The sequence below is a fragment of the Megalobrama amblycephala genome, linkage group LG9 (assembly GCF_018812025.1).
Source record: "Megalobrama amblycephala isolate DHTTF-2021 linkage group LG9, ASM1881202v1, whole genome shotgun sequence".
Taxonomy (NCBI): Eukaryota; Metazoa; Chordata; class Actinopteri; order Cypriniformes; family Xenocyprididae; genus Megalobrama; species Megalobrama amblycephala.
The window spans coordinates 21591794-21611736 of record NC_063052.1 but is presented as its reverse complement, the minus strand read 5'-3'; the positions used below and the strand labels follow the sequence as shown (position 1 = coordinate 21611736).

The following is a 19943-nucleotide window of genomic DNA, read 5'->3' as shown; positions in this document are numbered from 1 at the left end:
AAGAAGTGTTAAAGTCCCCCTGAAATCAAAATGTAAGTTTTTTAGCTTTTAGTATGAATATGTTAGCCTTAATGTTATGAATAAGCTGGTGTGTTCCAAAACAATTACAAAATTTGCATTTAGGAGATATAAGCATTCAAAACTTTCAGTCTCTCACTTCCGCTAAAATGGATCACGGATTTCCATGACATCACATCGCACTTCAGCTTCTCGTCAAATCTTCTGTCCAATCAAATGCTCTCTAGAATCTGAAGTCCCGCCCCCTCCTACACTATCAACAGACACTGAAGTTGTGGCTAAAATTGGCCGTTTGTTCACACATTTACTAGTTTCTACAAGGTGAATGTAGTGCACTATATAGAGAACAGGGAACGATTCAGACAGTGTAAATATTTTCCTTTGACGCAAATGAAGTCCGTTTTCGCGTTAGTATAACGTGAACCACCGCAGTGCGAGCACAGTCTGCTCTGGCCGAGACACGAGCACAGAGCGGATCACATCCGCGCGTCAGCTCAGACCACGAAAGGTATCGGACCCATTTAAATTCTGCACAGAATGCTATATTTTAAAGTGATATAGAGGAGATTAGGAGGAGAAACGGTTTGATTTTAAAAGGAAACAGAGGTTTTACTGAGTTTAACTGCTCTGGCCGAGCTGTGATATAAACAAAACGCCATCCGGTTGTTAAGTCTGACGTCACGCGGCAGCGCTTCCGGGTCCAAACGCTCTCATACCACAAGAAAACAACAAATGGTGCTAATATACACACACGATGTGGTGTAATAGTACAAAAAATATATAATTATAACCTTTATCTCCATACCAAAATCCCAGATGGTCAGACAATGATTCATCTTTTATAAATCGTTAAAATATTAATGTCTGTGACGCTGTGAGCACGGAGACTGTTGTGTAGACTGTAAGTATTTAAAATGTTTAACTTTTTAAAATGTTTTATGTTTATTATGAATAAATAGCACTCATAAACGGCCGTCGATGGCATTCTCAAGTGAAACGAGTCGAGGCTTGGACCCGGAAACGGCGTTCCTTACGTCATGACTTAAAAAGCGGATTGGCTATTTTAAAAAAGGGCCGGGGCTGTTCGATATATCGCCCTGTCTTCCTGTTTCAGTTGAAATTACGTCAGCACATTGAATAATGCTGCACTTTCCAAGACACTTAAGCGGGACTTTAATCCTTATGTACTGTTGCGGGCCAATTTGACTCGTTTTGATTTTTGAATTGTCGGAAACCTCGGTTAACCCATGTTTTTTTCTTGAAAATTTGTGACTTTTTCTCATTTAGGGTCATGAACATGCATGCAAAGTTTCAACACGCTGATGTGTTTTGACCAATGCTATCTCACGACCAATTTGTACGTATTTTATGAGGTGGCTAATTCGTACAAATTCGTACAAATTCGTACAAATTCATACGATTTGTCTAAACCCCAGTGACGAGTAGGTTTAGGGTTAGGGGTAGGTCATTTGTATGAATTCATACGAATTTGGCAACTCATAAAATATGTACGATTTAGCAAAAAACATACTAATTTGTATGAGTGAGGTCTTACGAATTTGTACAAATTAGCCACCTCATAAAATACATATGAATTGCCGTGAGATCGGGTTGGTTTTGACATGTACACACAAAATTACTATTACATTCATGGGTCAATGTTTTAATGTACTAAGGCAACTATACAGACCAAAATAATATTTTTTGGTTATATTTTGTTATTTTAGTTTTTTTACTACCTATGAAGCTAAAAAAGGAGCTTTCTCCCACTTATTTCAATACAAAAAAATATTTTGTCAGCCACATATGGTAAAAATGAGCTATTATTTCTTTCTTCTATCTATTTGAAATGCTATCTAACCTACATTGTTTCTCTTGAAATTTTGTGACTTTTTCTCATTTAGGGTCATGAACATGCATGTAAGTTTCAACACGCTGATGTGTTTTGACCAACCCAATCTCATGGCAATTTTTATGTATTTTACGAGGTGGCTAATTTGTACGAATTCATACGATTTGTTTAAACCCCAGTGATAGGTAGCTTAAGGGGCGGTGTTAGGGGTAGGTCATTCATACGAATTTGTATGAATTAGCCACCTTGTCAAATATGTACAAATTGGCGCAAGATCGGGTTGATTTTGACATGAAAACACAAAATTACTATTACGTTCATGGGTCAATTTGACCCGCATATTTTAATGTACTAAGGCAATGTACAGACCCAAAATAAAAATTTTTGGTTATATTTTGTTGTTATAGTTTTTTACTACTTTATGAAGCTAAAAAAGAGGTTTCTCTCACTTATTTCAATACAAAAAGATATTTTGTCAGCCACATTTGATAAAAATGAATTTTCAGCATCATTACTCCAGTCTTCAGTGTCACATGATCCTTCAGAAATCATTCTAATATGATGATTTGGAGTTCAAGTAACATTTCTTATTATTATCAATGCTGAAAACAATTTTTTTTGTGGAAACCGAGATACATTTCTTTCAGGGATTCTTTGAGGGAAAAGTTTAATAAAAGAACAGCATTTATTTCAAATATAAATGTTTTGCAACATTATAAATGTTTCAGTGTCATTTTGATGCATTTAATGCATCCTCGCTGAATAAAAATATTAATTTCTTTCAAAGAAAAAAACAAAAATGAACGGTAGTGTAGTATATAGTGGCAAAGCCTCTGAAATATCTATAAAGTCATTGCACAGTAAAGGTAAGTCCACGATAGTGTGATGCTGCATTGCAGTTCTCATACAAACCACTAGAAGCGCCCTTTCACTTGAAAGAGATCCACATTGTGCATAATGCTGCAGTGATGCTCCTTATACTGCTTATGGTCCACCTGGTGCTGCTAAAGTGCCTTAAGACTTAAGTCCTTTACTGTAAATCGTTTTGATAACACATACTGCTAAAAGTAAAACAAATATATTACTAAATTTGGAAATACACTGCATAAACAGCTTATGCACTTTTAATAGAGGTGTGGCTGCCTGCAGAGAGTGTCATTGTTGTTGCCGCCTAGTGACACTCAACGGAAAGTGCATTGTTAGGGAACTGCAAACTTTCTACACATCAAATTTGGCCATTACTTTAAGTAGAACTAAGTAAATGAATTAAATAATTCATGTATGTACGCAGTTAAAATTATATACTTTCAGAAAGTAAAAACGTTCACTGGCTGCATGCATACTGGACACATTGATCTTCTGTAAGGAGTGTGCTGGACAGAAAAAAACAGTGCATTTCTTATTTATTGAGCTGTGAGGATGAGCAAGATGCCAGACAGAACATCATTCTAAACTCCACGGGGACTGCCAAAGCTTTGGGCAAAGTCATCCCACAGCTCAGTGAGTATATGTAGACACTTATAACAAACGCTGTGTGAATGGAAGCAGTATAATTTATGGAAGAACTTTCTTCAGTGGACTATTTATGACTATGTGCACTCCAGCTAAAAGATAGATCTACTCTACCGGACAAAAGTTTGAAATATTTATTATTATTTTTTTAAGTATTGTTTTTGGAAGAAGTCTTTTATGCTCACCTAAGCATTTATTTAATCAAAAATACAGTAAGAAAGAAAGAAAGAAACTTATAAAAAATAATAGTAAAGACATTTATAATGTTACAAAAGATTTATATTTCAAATAAATGCTGTTCATTGAACTTTCTATTCATTGAAGAATCCTAGCATGGTTTGACATTAATAATAATAAGAAACAGTATTAATGGCCGAGCACTAAAAAGTAATTGATAATTGAGCAGCAAATCAGCGTATTAGAATGATTTCTGAAGGATCATGTGACACTGATGACTGGAGTAATGATGCTGCTTTGCCATCACAGGAATAAATTACATTTTAAAAGATATTCAAATAGAAAAAAGTTATTTTAAATTGTGATCATATTTCACAATATTACTGTTTTTACTCTATTTCCATTAAATTGGTGAGCATTCTTTCAAAAACATTATAAAATCTTAATTATTCCAATTTTTTTGACCAGTACTGTATAGATATAGGCCTATCACATCCACTGAGTCATGCTGGAACTCATTTATGTTTCTTTTCATGTTTGAATACTTACTCTGGTCAACCAACAGATATTATTATCTTACAATCACATTTAGCAAGTGCTATTCACTCTCCATTATAGTGATTATACAAGTTTAACTTCTAATTGTTTGCATAATGACTCTTGATAACTATGACTCTTGATTTTCTTGATTTGACGTGATGACAGGATTGTCATGGAGCTGCCAGTGGACCCGCGAAAGCCTGTAATCATCCCTTCATCTCCCCTCTTGTCATCCCAGATCACTTCACACAGCATGCCATTATGTCTAGGGCTCGCTGTGATGTTGATGAGTCAGTGTATCTGAACTACTTATTTTCTATCACAGAACCCACTTAAGAAAATACCTTTTTTAGTTTGTCCTAAGAGCAAAAGTCAAATTATTTGTCATAATACTGCTCTTTCATTTACTGATCATCTCTCTACACTAAGATGAGTGTGAGCAGGTTAAGAAGGTAAGGATAACCAGCTGTCGCTTCGGTGGCAGATTGGCCATCTGGTGCACTGAGGGAATTCCCAGTGGGCTGATCCACCTGTAAACTGTACCCCCAATATAGATTTTAAAAAAAATTATTACATGTTTACATATGCCTTTGACTCAGTTGCCCAAATGATAAATGTGATTTTTTTTTCACAGGGACCATATGGACAAACACCAACATTTTTCACCAGTCTGCCCTGCATTGTTAACCTGTTAAAAATAAAACTCTGTTTACTAATTATTGTGATGTCATGTTCAAGATGGATATGATAATGAGGGTGAGCTTGCAGTGCCACACAATGAAGTCCTCTGTTTACGCTTTTCTGAGTCTTACTTGTTCTTCTATTCAACTGTAAAACACTTTGTAAACAGTGTTGAATAAAGCTTTACTGGCAACTTACTAATAAATAATGTGGAACATATGCTTTGGATGTATTCTATTGTAAATTATATTTGGAGAACTTAGAAACCCAAGACTTTATACCCAAGACCATAATGCTGTACATCATACTAAACATAGATTTTAGCTTTACCCTGGTCCCAGAGTTTGTTTTATACTATGAAAATATTTTATAAAAGTACCTTTTCTCTCAAAAGTTAGTGTGCTTAGTTACCAAGGAGACAACAGTGTCAGTGAAGACCATACTTGAGATGAAATATGAGACGCGACCTTAAAAAAAAACAAGGTAAATGTTTTTGTGAGCAGATTTTTTACTCTGTCATTTCAAATCAACTATAATTTTCACAAACTATGGAAACTAAAAAAAATATTATGCTATGTACAGCTAAGATAAGTTATTTTATTCCATACGTTTAATTCGACCAACATAATAGGCTACTGCAAAACATAGGCCCAATTCGATATGGAAATAACACTGTGGTGGAAACATTCAAACAAAAAGTGTGTTTCAAAACAGCTACATTTCTGAATTTTCTACTTTTCTAAGTGACTATAGTTAAAGAAACACGTAAGTGTGTGCATAAATAAATAATAGGCACGCTCTCCGTCACGATTTGTATCACACTGTTGTTGCCAATCACAGTCAGTGACTTTAAGGGTACACCTACGCTACCGTAAATCCCAGAAACCTACAAACGCACATTCAAAATAGTGAGCTTAAATATTGCACAATAAATTATAACCTAACAATCCCAGGGTTTACATGTCTTTTTTTACCTCATTGATTAAACTATACACGATGAAGTCTACAAAACTGGACAAACTTTCGCGATGCGCGCGAGTGAGGCGCTTATACTACCTAATCACGGTAAGAAGGAGCCGCAGTTGCTCCTTTCATGTTTATCTCTGCTCTGGAGCCTGGCTGTTCCTCTATGAAGACGCGTTTAATCCTCACTAAGAAAACAAACTACGTCTGTTAAGGTATTGGTATAACTAATAGCATGCAAATACGCATAACGCGTCCTTATGTTACATTAATAGACTGTCATATAATTTAAAAGCTTCAGTTTAATCGGGTGTTAGTCGGATTCATTCATTTGGTCTGAATCGGACAAGTGTTTCTCCAGTTTATTAACTTCAGAGGATCATCTTTGAAGGCATACAGTTAAATCAGTGTTCATGCCGGACTTTGAGCATTTTAGATTTTCTCATACTAGAATGAATCCTGTATTGGGGGAGAACGTGTATTCGTTCCAGCAGAACCAGGTGACGGGCTTCGCGGACTCCGCGTCATCGGGCCACTGGACCGATCCAGCGGGCCTTTTCCTGAGCGAACATACGGGTGGCTTCGGGCAGGATGGGTTTGACCTGGGCGCTTTACCACCTCCGGGAACACCGTATCTACACCTGGGTAACTATCTTCACCGGGTGTCTCCACCTCCTCCTGCCGCCACGGCCCTGCGTAACGACCTGGGATCCAACATCAGCGTCCTCAAAACTCTGAATTTGCGTTTCCGCTGCTTTTTAGCCAAAGTGCATGAACTGGAACGTCGGAATAAAGTATTAGAAAAGCAACTGCAACAGGCTTTGGATGACAATGCGGAGTGTGTAGAAAATAAGAAGCCTTTAACGCGAGATGTTGGGGTTCAAACCTGCTTCGTTGGATTGATTCCTGTTAGGCCAGACCTGATACCCATTCAGAACGCGAACGACACCGCATATCTGTCCGGAACCTTGTTGTCACCTACTCTCAATAATACCATCCTCCCTCTGGAGTCCAATAACAGGACAACATTAGAAAACTTGAACCCATTCAATTTGACGGACTCTAATTCCAATCTCACCCCAAATTTCCCCATCAGTCCGATTGATCCTGCTCCAAAAACCATTAACAATATTAACGGGAAGTATGTCAGTACCGGGATTGGTTGTACCAGCAATCCTCCACCCAGATTTCATCCTAGCTCTGTCTGGTCTTACAATCAGAGGTACAGCACCGGGCGTGAGTCGCGGGTCTCGGCTCCGGGTGTAGGGGTGTCGTCATGGGTGCCTCCAGACGGGGTGGGTGTCCAGATCGACACCATCACCCCAGAGATTCGGGCCCTGTATAATGTGCTGGCCAAGGTAAAGAGGGAGAGAGACGAATACAAAAGGAGGTTAGTATGTGTGGAATGTCATGTTCTTGTAAAGGTTGTATAAAGCTTCAAAATGCAACTTTTACGCACAACTTTACGCGCGCTATGCAACTTCTGTATTAGCTTTTCCATGTCAGTTTCATCTAATCAGAATGATATATATATATAATATAATGATATATCATATAATGATATATATACACACACACACACTACATATATCATTCATATATATCATACTTTCTTTAATTCTCTAAGTGGTTGGATAAACTTTTTTGGATGGTTATCCAAAAGTAAAGCATTCCCCAAATTAAAGATAACTTTTGTAATTTTGTAAAATTACAATTTCTGTATTTTGGACTTGTTAACATTTTCAAAACATTTAAAAATCATATTGAGTGTATGTTAGATGTCATTAAAACATGTTTAGAGAAATTTAATTCACAATCAGTCCATTCATCTGACTGCTAACTAATGTATTAGGGCTTATGTTGTTTTTTGTTTTTTTCTAAAAACTGAAAAACATTATTACCATCATATGTCACTACCATGACACAATATATTAAAATCCACCACACATTATACAAAGTCTGGTAATATAGACTAGTAAATTTCTGACATTAACATTTATGTTTCTAGCAGAATCTTTAACAAAACAACATCCACTAAATAGTGCACATCCTCAGGTTTTACCTCTGTGAGGTGAGATTACAGGTTAATTAAAGTGTATCACTGAAGATTCTTGTAATAGCTCTAACAGGGCTTTGCCTATTCAAGCCTGTGACCCTCATAAAAATCTGGTATAGCAGATGTGCTCAATGCGAATACATTTGTATGAATGTGTTTGTGCTGAATAAGTGCATTTGTTCTTTAGCAAGATAAAACTATTAGAGCTGGTTCACACTGACTTGATATTTAAATTATTCTTCACTTGACTTTTTTTTCCTTTTTTTTTATGGAGTATTGAAGTAGTCTTTAAATAGAATTTCATAAACAGAATTCACTTACTGTATATTACCCTTCTTACTGTATTTAATCACAGGGGGAAAAAAGTACTGTGCGCAACTGTGTTAAAATGAATGTTGTTGCTTTTTTAACGTTATGGGGGCATATTATTTCTAAACATATAATATCATCCTTGTGTCAGATAATTTGATACTATGAAAAATATGTATGTGATTTTTTTGGGGGGCCATTTTCAGCATCATTTTTGCCCTAGACCCCCATTAATTAATTAAAAATCACTTTAGAATATAGTGAAAATGCTGTATGATTATCCTTTGAGAAAGTAGTGGTTTTAATTGCATTCAATAGTTAAATGTTATTTCATTTTTAAGGCTTATTTCTTATTAATTTGTTTTATTTAAAATATAATATGTTTAAATTGGACCACTACATGATTCTCTCAATCTTATGTAGTAGTTATTTTTTTCTTTTTGTCTTATTTATACAATTTTATATAAAAAATTATATATATATAATTTGATTAGGTATTTATTTCATGCATTTATATTATAATATAGAAATAATGCTAATTAGTGTTAAATTTTAATTTCAGAGGGGGGGGGGGGGGGGGGTTCAGAACAACACATGACTAATGAGTAAATCCCCTGAATAACCCTTCCTCCCGATGAGTCTCTCTCTCCATCTCTCTCTCATTCTAACTTCAGCCGCCTCCCCTCTGCGCCTCAGCATCTGCAATGCAGTACTGAACTGAGTGCTGCTACTGCCAGGAGGCCAATAGGGAATAATTTAACGATCTCTCTCTTACCTTCCTGTTCAGCCTCCCTAGGCTACCACCAGCTGCCAAAGCTACTGAGTATCAGCCAAAATAGCCCAGTCAGGTTTATTTCTCCCCTTTGTTGTATGTTTTTCTGTTATATTTTCTCATTGTTTTTAGTTGTGTATGTGATGCAATGGCACCTGGTTTCTGGAATTGCTGATTCAGCTGTTAGCATATTCATTGGTGCGTTAAGAAGAAGGTTATGTGGGTGTTATCTCAGTGTTACACTAACATAAATCACCTGCTGTAACACCTGCAGTAATACTGCAGTGATGATCTAAAATGGAAGGAGCTTGTGTGTGACCGGTCCTGCACTTCCTGTCTCAGGCAGTAGTGTGTGTCCCTTATGTGTACAGTCTGGTGACACATTACGTAATGGCGCAAAAAAGGGATGACATACTACATGAAAACAGTACTATCAACCCAAACTATAGGGTCATGTTACATGAGAGATCCCTGGAGATTCACTCACTCTTTGCTGGTGGTTGCACTTTTATGACGTGTGGAAGTGTAGAATTTCATGTTTACTTTCGTAGAGTTCTTGAATTTACATGCTAAATATAACTTAGCTACCATTATAGGTTGTTTTACAGTCTGTTTTTAATATATTCTTGAATTATCAAAGCCAAGGTATACAACCCATTAAACAGACATCAAATTAAATCTGGCATTTAACCCGATTAAAGGCATAGTTCACCCAAAAATAAAAATTATCCCATGATTTACTCACCCTCGAACTGTCCTATGTGTATATGACTGTCTTCTTTCAGACTAACACAATCAAAGATATATTTAAAAATATCCTGGCTTTTCCAAGCTTTATAATGGTAGTGAATGAGGGGTGTGATTTTTGAAGCCCAAAAAAATGCATCCATCTATCATAAAAATAATCCATACGGCCCCAGGGGGATAATAAAGGCCTTCTGAAGTGAAGCAGTGATTAGATAGATAGATAGATAGATAGATAGATAGATAGATAGATAGATAGATAGATAGATAGATAGATAGATAGATAGGTCATATATTTGAGACCTGATATCATATAATTGGTTGTGAATGTGTTTAATGATTGGCCAATTCTCTCATCTCATTAATTATTCTAGATGGGAAGAGGAATACACAATGCGGATGGAGCTAGAGGAAAAAGTTGCAGAGCTTGAAGAAGTAAAACCAATTAAATTAAATATTCAAATGAATTAAAGTAAGAATCAAATCTTATTTTCCACTGTGTACACTTACTGCATCTGATGACACTTGTGTGTGTTGCAGGACCTGCAGGAGAGCGAGGTGTGCCAGGATGAACTTGCTCTGAGGGTTAAGCAGCTTAAAGCGGAGCTGGTTCTGTTCAAAGGCCTCATGAGCAATGTAAGTTAAAAGCAATATTCATCATGTGACCTGACCTCAAAAATACAACATTAAGTCATTTAGTCAATATTGTTCATTTCAATAGAAGCACAAATAATGCTGAGTCCAGTCAAACGGTGTCCCACAAATATCTTAGCAGAGTAATTGATCCTCTTTACTTGTCCACTCCATTTCAATTAGTCTCATCCTCACTTTACATTCTCTTTCATTTTCTATTTTACTTTAGAATCACTCAGATTTGGACAGTAAGATCCAGGAGAAGGCCATGAAAGTGGACATGGATATCTGTCGCAGGATTGACATCACGGCTCGTCTGTGTGATGTAGCACAACAGAGAAACTGCGAAGACATGATTCAGATATTCCAGGTTTGTCTTTCATAATCACTATTTGCAGTTACAGTTACATGAATTAGAATAATAAATACTAACAAATAAATTACTCATTGTTAGTTAATTTTAGTTAATATGTAACTAATGGGACCTTATTGTAAAGTGCTTCTGTTTCAAATAAATGCTGTTTAAACTTTCTATTCATCAAAGAATCCTTAAAATAATGTATTATGGTTTCCACAAAAATATTAAAGGTGCCATCGAACGTTTTTTTACAAGATGTAATACAAGTCTACGGTGTCCCCTGAATGTGTCTGTGAAGTTTCAGCTCAAAATACCCCATAGATTTTTTTTAATTAATTTTTTTAACTGCCTATTTTGGGGCATAATTAGAAATGCGCCGATTCAGGCTGCGGGCCCTTTAATTGCTCGCGCTCTCCATCACTGCGTAAACAAAGTTCACACAGCTAATATAACCCTCAAAATGGATCTTTACAAAGTGTTCGTCATGCATGCTGCATGCATACATCGGATTATGTGAGTAAAGTATTTATTTGGATGTTTACATTTGATTCTGAATGAGTTTGATGCTATGCTCCGTGGCTAACGGCTAATGCTACACTGTTGGAGAGATTTATAAAGAATGAAGTTGTGTTTATGCATTATACAGACTGCAAGTGTTTAATAGTGAAAATAGCGACGGCTCTTGTCTCTGTGAATACAGTAAGAAACGATGGTAACTTTAACCACATTTAACAGTACATTAGCAACATGCTAACGAAACATTTTAGAAAGACAGTTTACAAATATCACTAAAAATATCATGATATCATGGATCATGTCAGTTATTATCGCTCCATCTGCCATTTTTCGCTGTTGTTCTTGCTTGCTTACCTAGTCTGACGATTCAGCTGTGCACAGATCCAGACGTTTTGCCCTTGTGTAATGCCTTGAACATGGGCTGGCATATGCAAATATTGGGGGCGTACATATTAATGAGCCCGACTGTTACGTAACAGTCAGTGTTATGTTGAGATTCGCCTGTTCTTCGGAGGTCTTTTAAACAAATGAGATTTACACAAGAAGGAGGAAACAATGGAGTTTGAGACTCACTGTATGTCTTTTCCATGTACTGAACTCTTGTTATTTAACTATGCCAAGATAAATTCAATTTTTAATTCTAGGGCACCTTTAAGCAGTACAACTGTTTCCAAGATTGATAAAAATAAGAAAAGTTTCTTTAATCAGCATATTTGTATGCAGATCATGACACTGAAGATTTTTATTCCTATTACTGTTTTCTAGCAAGTAGCCACACCTCCATCAACTTTGAATCGCCGTCCTCGTAAAACAGCACCACAGACAATCAGAGGGAACGAGAGTGATGAACCAGCCAGCATCTCTGAAAGTGAAGAAAGCGGAATAAGGAGGTGGAACTGTGTTGCTCATCAGCCAATCAGATCAATGAGGAGATGCAGAGGATGCTCAACCAATTGTAAGTGCGCCATTGAACGTCTGAAATTTCAGAGAATGTTATGGAGTTATGAGTTCTGTTAATCAGTTTTACTCAAACATAATGAATTCCTAATTAGTGAGATGATACACAAGTCAACTAAATAAATTGTACTTCTTATGAAAAGAAATGGAATATTAAAGGGACAGTTCACCCATGTCTATCTGCTTATCCCCAGCGCATCCAAGATGTAGGTGACTTTGTTTCTTCAGTAGAACACAAATGATGATTTTTAACTCAACCGCTGCCGTCTGTCAGTCAAATAATGGGAGTGAATGGGAACTTCTACTATAAGAGTAAATAAAACTTGCATAGACAAGTCCAAATTAAACCCTGCGGCTCGTGACGACACATTGATGTCCTAAGACACGAAACGATCGGTTTGTGCGAGAAACCGAACACCACTATGTCCAACTGCATTCAGCACTCGTTTAGTGAGGTCTGATCGCGCTCTGACAATGGCAGTGATGTCTCGTGCTTATACTTCAACGAGTGCTAGACATTACTTCCGTTGTCAGTGCGCGATCAGACCTCACTAAACGAGTGCTGAACGCAGTTGGACATAGTGGTGTATTAGAGGTAAAAAATGATATCCGGTTGTTAAGTCTGACATCACGCAGCAGCGCTTCCGGGTCCTAACGCTCTATTTCATACCATAAGAAAACAACAAATGGTGCTAATATACACACATGATGTGGTGTAATACTACAAAAAAATTATAATCATAACCTTTATCTCCATACCAAAATTCCAGATGGCCAGACAATGATTCATCTTTTATAAATCGTTAAAATATTAATGTCTGTGATGCTGTGAGCACGAAGACTGTTGTGTAGACTGTAAGTATTTAAAATGTTTAACTTTTTTAAATGATTGATGTTTAATATGAATAAATAGCGCTCATAAACGGCCGTCGATGGCATTCTCAAGTGAAAAGAGTTGAGGCTTGGACCCGGAAACGGCGTTCCTTACGTCACGACTTAACAAGCGGATAAATACTGTTCGGTTTCTCACACAAACCGATCGTTTCGTGTCTTAGGACATCAATGTGTCGTCACGAGCCGCAGGGTTTAATTTGGACTTGTCTATGCAAGTTTTATTTACTCTTATAGTAGAAGTTCCCATTCACTCCCATTATTTGACTGACAGACGGCAGCGGTTGAGTTAAAAATCATCATTTGTGTTCTACTGAAGAAACAAAGTCACCTACATCTTGGATGCGCTGGGGATAAGCAGATAGACATCAAATTTTCATTTTTGGGTGAACTATCCCTTTAAAAAGATAGTGCTGATGCATTGAGGTTCATGTTGTTATTTTGAAGACCACACATGCTTTTTATGCAGACTGTTTCAAATCACTTGAGAGTGTTTGTTTTTATGTCTCAGACGCGAATGTGAGTTTGAGGATGACTGTGACAGTCTTGCATGGGAAGAGACGGAGGAAACTCTGTTACTCTGGGAGGATTTTCCAGGATACACCTTCAGTGTTGAGAACCAAGGAGAGGTACATCCGTCTTTAATTTGTTTCAACTCCATTGATGGACTTTGTAAATAACATTGGCATGATAGATTTAAACTGTAAAAAAAAAAATTTCTGCCTTAAATTTTTAAGTACAATCAACTTGGCTGTATAAGTTATTTCAACTTAAATTATGTGACACACGCACGACTCGTGCACAGAAAGACAAAATCTCACAAAATTATGCCAAAATGGCAGTTTTGTCAAGTATGCTTGTAAGCACAGTCTTAAAAAAAGAGAGTGAGAAAACTGGATGAGTGTCAGATTCGCATAATACAGTATGTGCGCCAGGTCTTAAAGTGACAACAGCCTAATAAACCTGTTTATTTGATGATTGTTTTTTATTTATTTATTTATTTTATTTAACCTTTATTTTTCCAGGAAGGTCCCATTGAGATAAAAAGAAATCTCTTCTTCCAGGGAGTCCTGGCCAAGATGGCCGTATTAAAATTTTCACATAATTACAAAACACATAACAAATTCCAAACAGATAAGGTAAAAACAATAACATTAATCATATATCACCAAATTAATTAAAACAGCCACACACTTCATTCAATTTACATCGCAATATATTCTTAAACGCATTCAAAGAAGGAATTCTTTCTAGTTGAGCATTAATTTGAAATTCATTCCACAGCCAAGGAGCAAAGTAGGAGAAAGCTGATTTTCCATGTTCTGAGTGTATCCTAGGTACTTCTAATTTAATGCCAATCGATGATCTAGTGCTATAGTTCTTTTTATACAGGCATAAAAGCCTAGTTTTAAGTTCACATAAATTAAAAGTTATATTTTTTTAAAGCCTAATACATGTGAAAATTAATAGCTGATAGCTTTTAATTATACTGTAACTTTGAATGGCTGTAATTAACGGCTAAAATTGAAGGGGGGAAAATCTATTTCATAGAGACATCAGTATTGGTATCGGTGAAACTGACCTTCATATATAAAAAGATTCCATTAAACAAATATTTAAAATATACTGTCTTTATGTTGATTCTACAATGTGGAGATTAAATGTGAAATTATTACAATATAGAAATATATTAAAAACAAACTTTAATGAAAATTTACATTACAGAAAAATGTGCGATTAATTAATTTATTTAATCGATTGATAGCACTAGTAAAAACATATGTTGTCATGTCTTCTTGATCATATAATTTTTTACATTATATGAAATGAATCCAGTTACACCTGGAAAAAACAAACGTGCATTTGAACAGCTGAACATGCATTGATTTATACATTTTTAAATGTATTTAGCTTTATTTTTGTACTGTTGCAGGTCCCCCAAAAAATACCCATCATACAAACATAATATGAAATTGCTCACGCTAGACTTAATACAGTTTGGTGGTTTCTGTTGGCTCATCAGTTTTGCTATAAACGGCAAACGAATGAGAAAAAAACACTGAGTCCCCATTTTAACTGAATTGATACATTTCATCTTTCTCTCTCTCTCTGTAAAATATTTCTATCATGTAGAAAAAAGCTACAAGACATCTCAAAAATAACAGTTTTTTCTTTTGCTAAATCACACTGTCTCACACAGCAAGATGAGTCCATAGAGAAGGTGATAAAGGACACAGAGTCCCTTTTCAAGTCTCGTGAGAAGGAATACCAAGACACCATTGATCAAATTGAGGTAAAGAGTTGGTGCTTGTTCTTAAACGTCTAACTCTGCATGTCTTTCTATTACTTTAAGACGGTTTGTTTTGTGTTTGTCTATACCCGTAGTTGGAATTGGCAACTGCTAAGTCGGATATGAACAGGCATTTGCATGAGTATATGGAGATGTGCAGCATGAAAAGAGGGCTGGATGTTCAAATGGAGACCTGCAGACGATTAATCACTCAGACTGGAGACAGGTACACACACACACACACACACACACACACACACAAGGACTTTGAAAGAAGACTAATCATGATAGTCATGTTGTAGGGTCAAAGGTGCTCATAAATAACTACTTCAAAAGGCCTTTTTAGACATCAAAATGTTTGTAGGGTTCAATTAATAGGCAGTCTTTGCTCTGCACCAGAACCTCTCATTTCGTACCACTCATCATTAATTTGCACAAGCTTACCAGCAAACATGCTCTGGTTCTGTAAAGAAAAAGCTGCAAAGATGTGGTTTAATTAAGTTTTTATTAAAAAGTCATTTTAAACCCTTGTTTATGATTATTGCTGATGTTGTACTGTAAATTAGATTTGTTTTTCTAATAAAGAAGTTAAAAAATGCATTTAAGCACATTTTATACAGCCTTTTTACCCTATCACATATTTTAGTAATTATCATAAATAAGATCAGAAATTATCATTTGAAAGCTTAAACACCCAAAATTCATCCTGTGAAAACCAGTTTGAAAGTGAACATTGTATTAATGGAAATGATACTTTAAAGCCTTTTAGCAGGTTCAGTTTTTGTGATATCAAATTCAAATTTGAAACACAATCTGGTTAGACATATGGCTTTGATCTTCTAGCATTTTTAGAGTCTAAATGATTTAATAAAGCAAATGGTGTATAAAATAATAAAAACATTTTATTGACAGTAAAATTAAACTTCTATAGACTTCCTTTTTTTTTTTTTTTTTTTTAAGTGCTTTCCGCAATAATCTGTGTCTTCTTTAAAAAGAGATCGACCTTAGGTCTGTATTCCAAAGCATTTTTGACAGTTAACAGGTTAATTATTACATTTAGTGCATTTTTTAGCTCTGTTAAACTATCGACTTAACCTATGTCAGTTTTATTAATTGAAATAATATATATATAACATAATAAAATTACTAGGTCCTCCTGCAGTCAATCATTTTATCTCATAAATCTCATCGTAGATAATCAAAATGACATATTTAAAAAATTTTTTTCCTGTGAAAATAATGTCTTCATCCCTCAAAATAGCTTGAATGTAACCTTTGCCTCATTTAGTATACGTGGATCAATGAATATGCAAATTAGTCCCCGCCTCCACTCAATCACACCAGCTCGGACTACCTGATCTGGTCAACTGTAGTAAACGCTGTGTGGTGCCTAGTGAAATATTGGTTTAATTCAGCCATATCTGTTTGAACCAGAAACTGATTCAGACGAAGATTGAATTATACAAGGTTGTCTACAACAGTGGTTCTCAACTCCAGTCCTTGGGACCCACTGCTCTGCACATTTTGTATGTCTCTCTTACCTGACACACTCAGTTCAGGTCATGGAGTCTCTCCTAATGAGCTGATGATCTGAATCAGGTGCGTTAAATAAGGGATACATACAAAATGTGCAGAGCAGTGGGTCCCGAGGACTGGAGTTGAGAAACACTGGTCTACAATGTATCAGAATGGTAATGTGGTTTATGTATCGCTCTCTAAAATGTCAGACACATAGCCTTTGATTGATATGATTAGCCTTTGGCTTGGCTATATTATCAAACAGCTAATAATGTGTTTTGCTAATGTTACATTCCCGTTCTCAGAGTCAGACAGCTGCCTTCTAAAAATCAGCATCCTTAGAAACACTTTGAACATCATAGAAAGTCAGTGTAGAAAACCCCCGCCCTGCACGTTGACAGGATTGGTTACATATTTGTAATGATAGGACACAGGGGCGGTTTCAATCTGCATTTTTGAGACTGTCTTTGTTACACTACAGTTTTAAGGAGAAAATACTTGGCAATGGTGTTGACTGACAAATTTGCACATGGTTTGCCTTAAAGGGATAGTTCACCCAAAAATGAAAATGATCCCATGATTTACTTACCCTCAAGCCATCTTAGGTGTATATGACTAACTTCTTTCAGAAGAACACAATCGGAGATATATATAAAATTCGTGACCAGTGTTTTGTTTTGCTCTATGCTTCCGCGTTTGTCAATACGTCAGGTCAGAGGTCACTCTTCCGCCGTAAATCGATGTGTGCGGCCGTCTGCCGTAAACTAGTTATTATAGTTAATCAAGTTTTAAATATGGATATTTTTCTTACAAAAACCCATCGCTTTGCTTCAGAAGGCCTTTATTAACCCCCTGGAGCCATATGGATTATTTTTATGATGAATAGATGCATTTTTTGGGGTTTCAAAATGTGGCCCTCGGTTCATAACCATTATAAAGCTTGGAAGAGCCAGGATATTTTTAAATATATCTCAGATTGTGTTCATCTGAAAAAAAGATACACCTAGGATGGCTTGAGGGTGAGTTATTTGATATTGGGGTGAACTAACCCTTTAGAGCATATTAAAAGCACCAATAAACAACAATAAAATCTTGATTTTTACCAGAGGGGTTTTTTAAAGCTTTTCTTTTGCTTTATATTGTGAAAGTGGTTATTAGTGATCCTAAAATGATTTTAACTGAAGTTAACTGTTGGTGTAAACCATTGTGTGACAATAACAATGGCAGCTTTGGTTTTAAAAGATGATGTGAAAGATGACATAAGTGTGTTCTCAATGTTATTTTTGACCCCTTCAATTTTTGTTGCTTACTGTGGCTGGTGAAGCCACACCCACTGTTGTCACTCATTACATCTTCCTTCCTTCCTTCCTTCCTTCCTTCACAGAAAATCCCCTCTTCTCGTTTCGGCTAATGTAGAGGAGGGAGAGAATGCAGAGAAGGAGAGGAAAAAAGCAACTGCGGCAAATTCTGACAGCGCTGAACCGTACTGTGACTTGCAGTCAAACTCTTCTGTCCCGGACCACACATGGAAGAAGGCTTGATAGCTTTTATGCCCCTCCAGCACCACAGTAATAGCTGCAATTATAAACATATGGCAGTGATCGTTTCAAAACTGAGACTGTGATGCTGCAGCAAACCTCACAGTAAACGGGTTATAGTTACCTTCTGAAAGCCAAGTAACCTTGTGTGGTTTCACTAGTGCCCTCTATTGGAATATTCCGTTAATTATCCTAAAAAAAAAGCATCCACTGTGCAATTTCAGTATGTAGCACCATATAATGTCCAAAAACATGAGGGCTGATGTTATATCACTCTTTATAGATTACATCATTTTATTAACAGTTTATTTGTATGCAGATAACCTTGATTATTCTTATGTAGTATATTTTGTAATTTGTCATTTAAAGGGTTAGTTCCCCCCAAAATGAAAATTCTGTCATTAATTACTCACCCTCATGTTGTTTCACACCTGTAAGACCTGTGTTCATCTTCAGAACACAAATGTAGATCTTTCTGATGACAGAATGCCTTCAGATTTCCTTCCATTGACTGCCTTTGTAACTTCCACTTTGACATTTCAAAAACTTCATAAAGAGATCAGAAAACTAATCCATATGACTCAAGCGGTTTCATAACAAGCAATTGATTCTCTTCAGAAAACTTGGACTATATGGATTAGTTTTCCGATCTTTTTATGAAGTTTTTGAAGCATCAAAGTAGAAGTCACAAAGGCAGTCAATGGAAGGAAATCTGACAGCATTCTGTCATCAAAAAGATCTTCATTTGTGTTCCAAAGATGAACAAAAGTCTTACAGGTTTGCAACGACATGAAGGTGAGTAACCCTGAGGGCTGGATGTTCAAATGGAGAACATCCACCCCTAGGGTGAACTAACCCTTTAAGGAAGTTCTTTAAGAAATATGCTCTGCTTATACTTAAGCACTATTCTTTACACATTGGCAAGAAAATTAACAAGTGAAGAACTTGCATACATCATTTTGTTACATAATTTAACAATATTTTGATTTATTATACCAATTCCAACAAGATGAATGTTTTAAATCAAGACAAAACAACTAATACCGCAAAAAAATCCATCGGTTATATTTTTGTTTTCCTGTTAAAAATGATGTCATTGAGGAACTGGCTTTTGTTAGATAAACAAAACAAAAAAATACCAAAAATAAAAAGCACATGTTTTGTTTGACACATTTTGAATAGAGAAAAAAAAACATGAAGAAACACCTGAAATGTTTCTTAATAAATCATCATTGTAGAAGTTTTATTTAAAATCCACTCAAAACTGTATATGAATTTTGCTAAATTAACTATTACTAAAATACTGCGTAGTAGGAATGACTCACCCCAGCATTAACCACAAGGCACTTTTGACAAAAACAATTTTTGTCTAAAATAATTTTTCAATCAGTCACAACAATAGGGTTTTTTAACCTTGAATACTGAAATAATAAGAGCGAGTTATTAATCTCTGAACAAGCACTTAGCAGTTTCTGCATCAGCTACCGATAATGCCAGCAATATGATAAGTGATATAGGTCTGCCTTTTCGCAGCTCTGAGTAGAGATAATTTTGGGAGCAGAATTTAGCACTGAACACTTTGGCGTGAAGTGCACAATGAAGTGTGTGGGTGTCTCTT

The 19943-nt window shown here is 36.0% G+C and overlaps 1 protein-coding gene across 1 annotated transcript; it reads left to right on the top strand.

The window, feature by feature from the left end:
• The first annotated feature begins 5565 nt into the window (after positions 1-5565).
• Positions 5566-18987, top strand: iffo1a (intermediate filament family orphan 1a). The gene is given in 10 exon segments (XM_048202068.1): positions 5566-7133; positions 9999-10059; positions 10165-10260; positions 10487-10627; positions 11897-12008; positions 12011-12086; positions 13491-13608; positions 15180-15272; positions 15365-15495; positions 18172-18987. Coding segments are annotated over 10 exon segments (1962 nt in total). The 5' UTR covers positions 5566-6156; the 3' UTR covers positions 18329-18987.
• Positions 18988-19943: the final 956 nt, after the last annotated feature.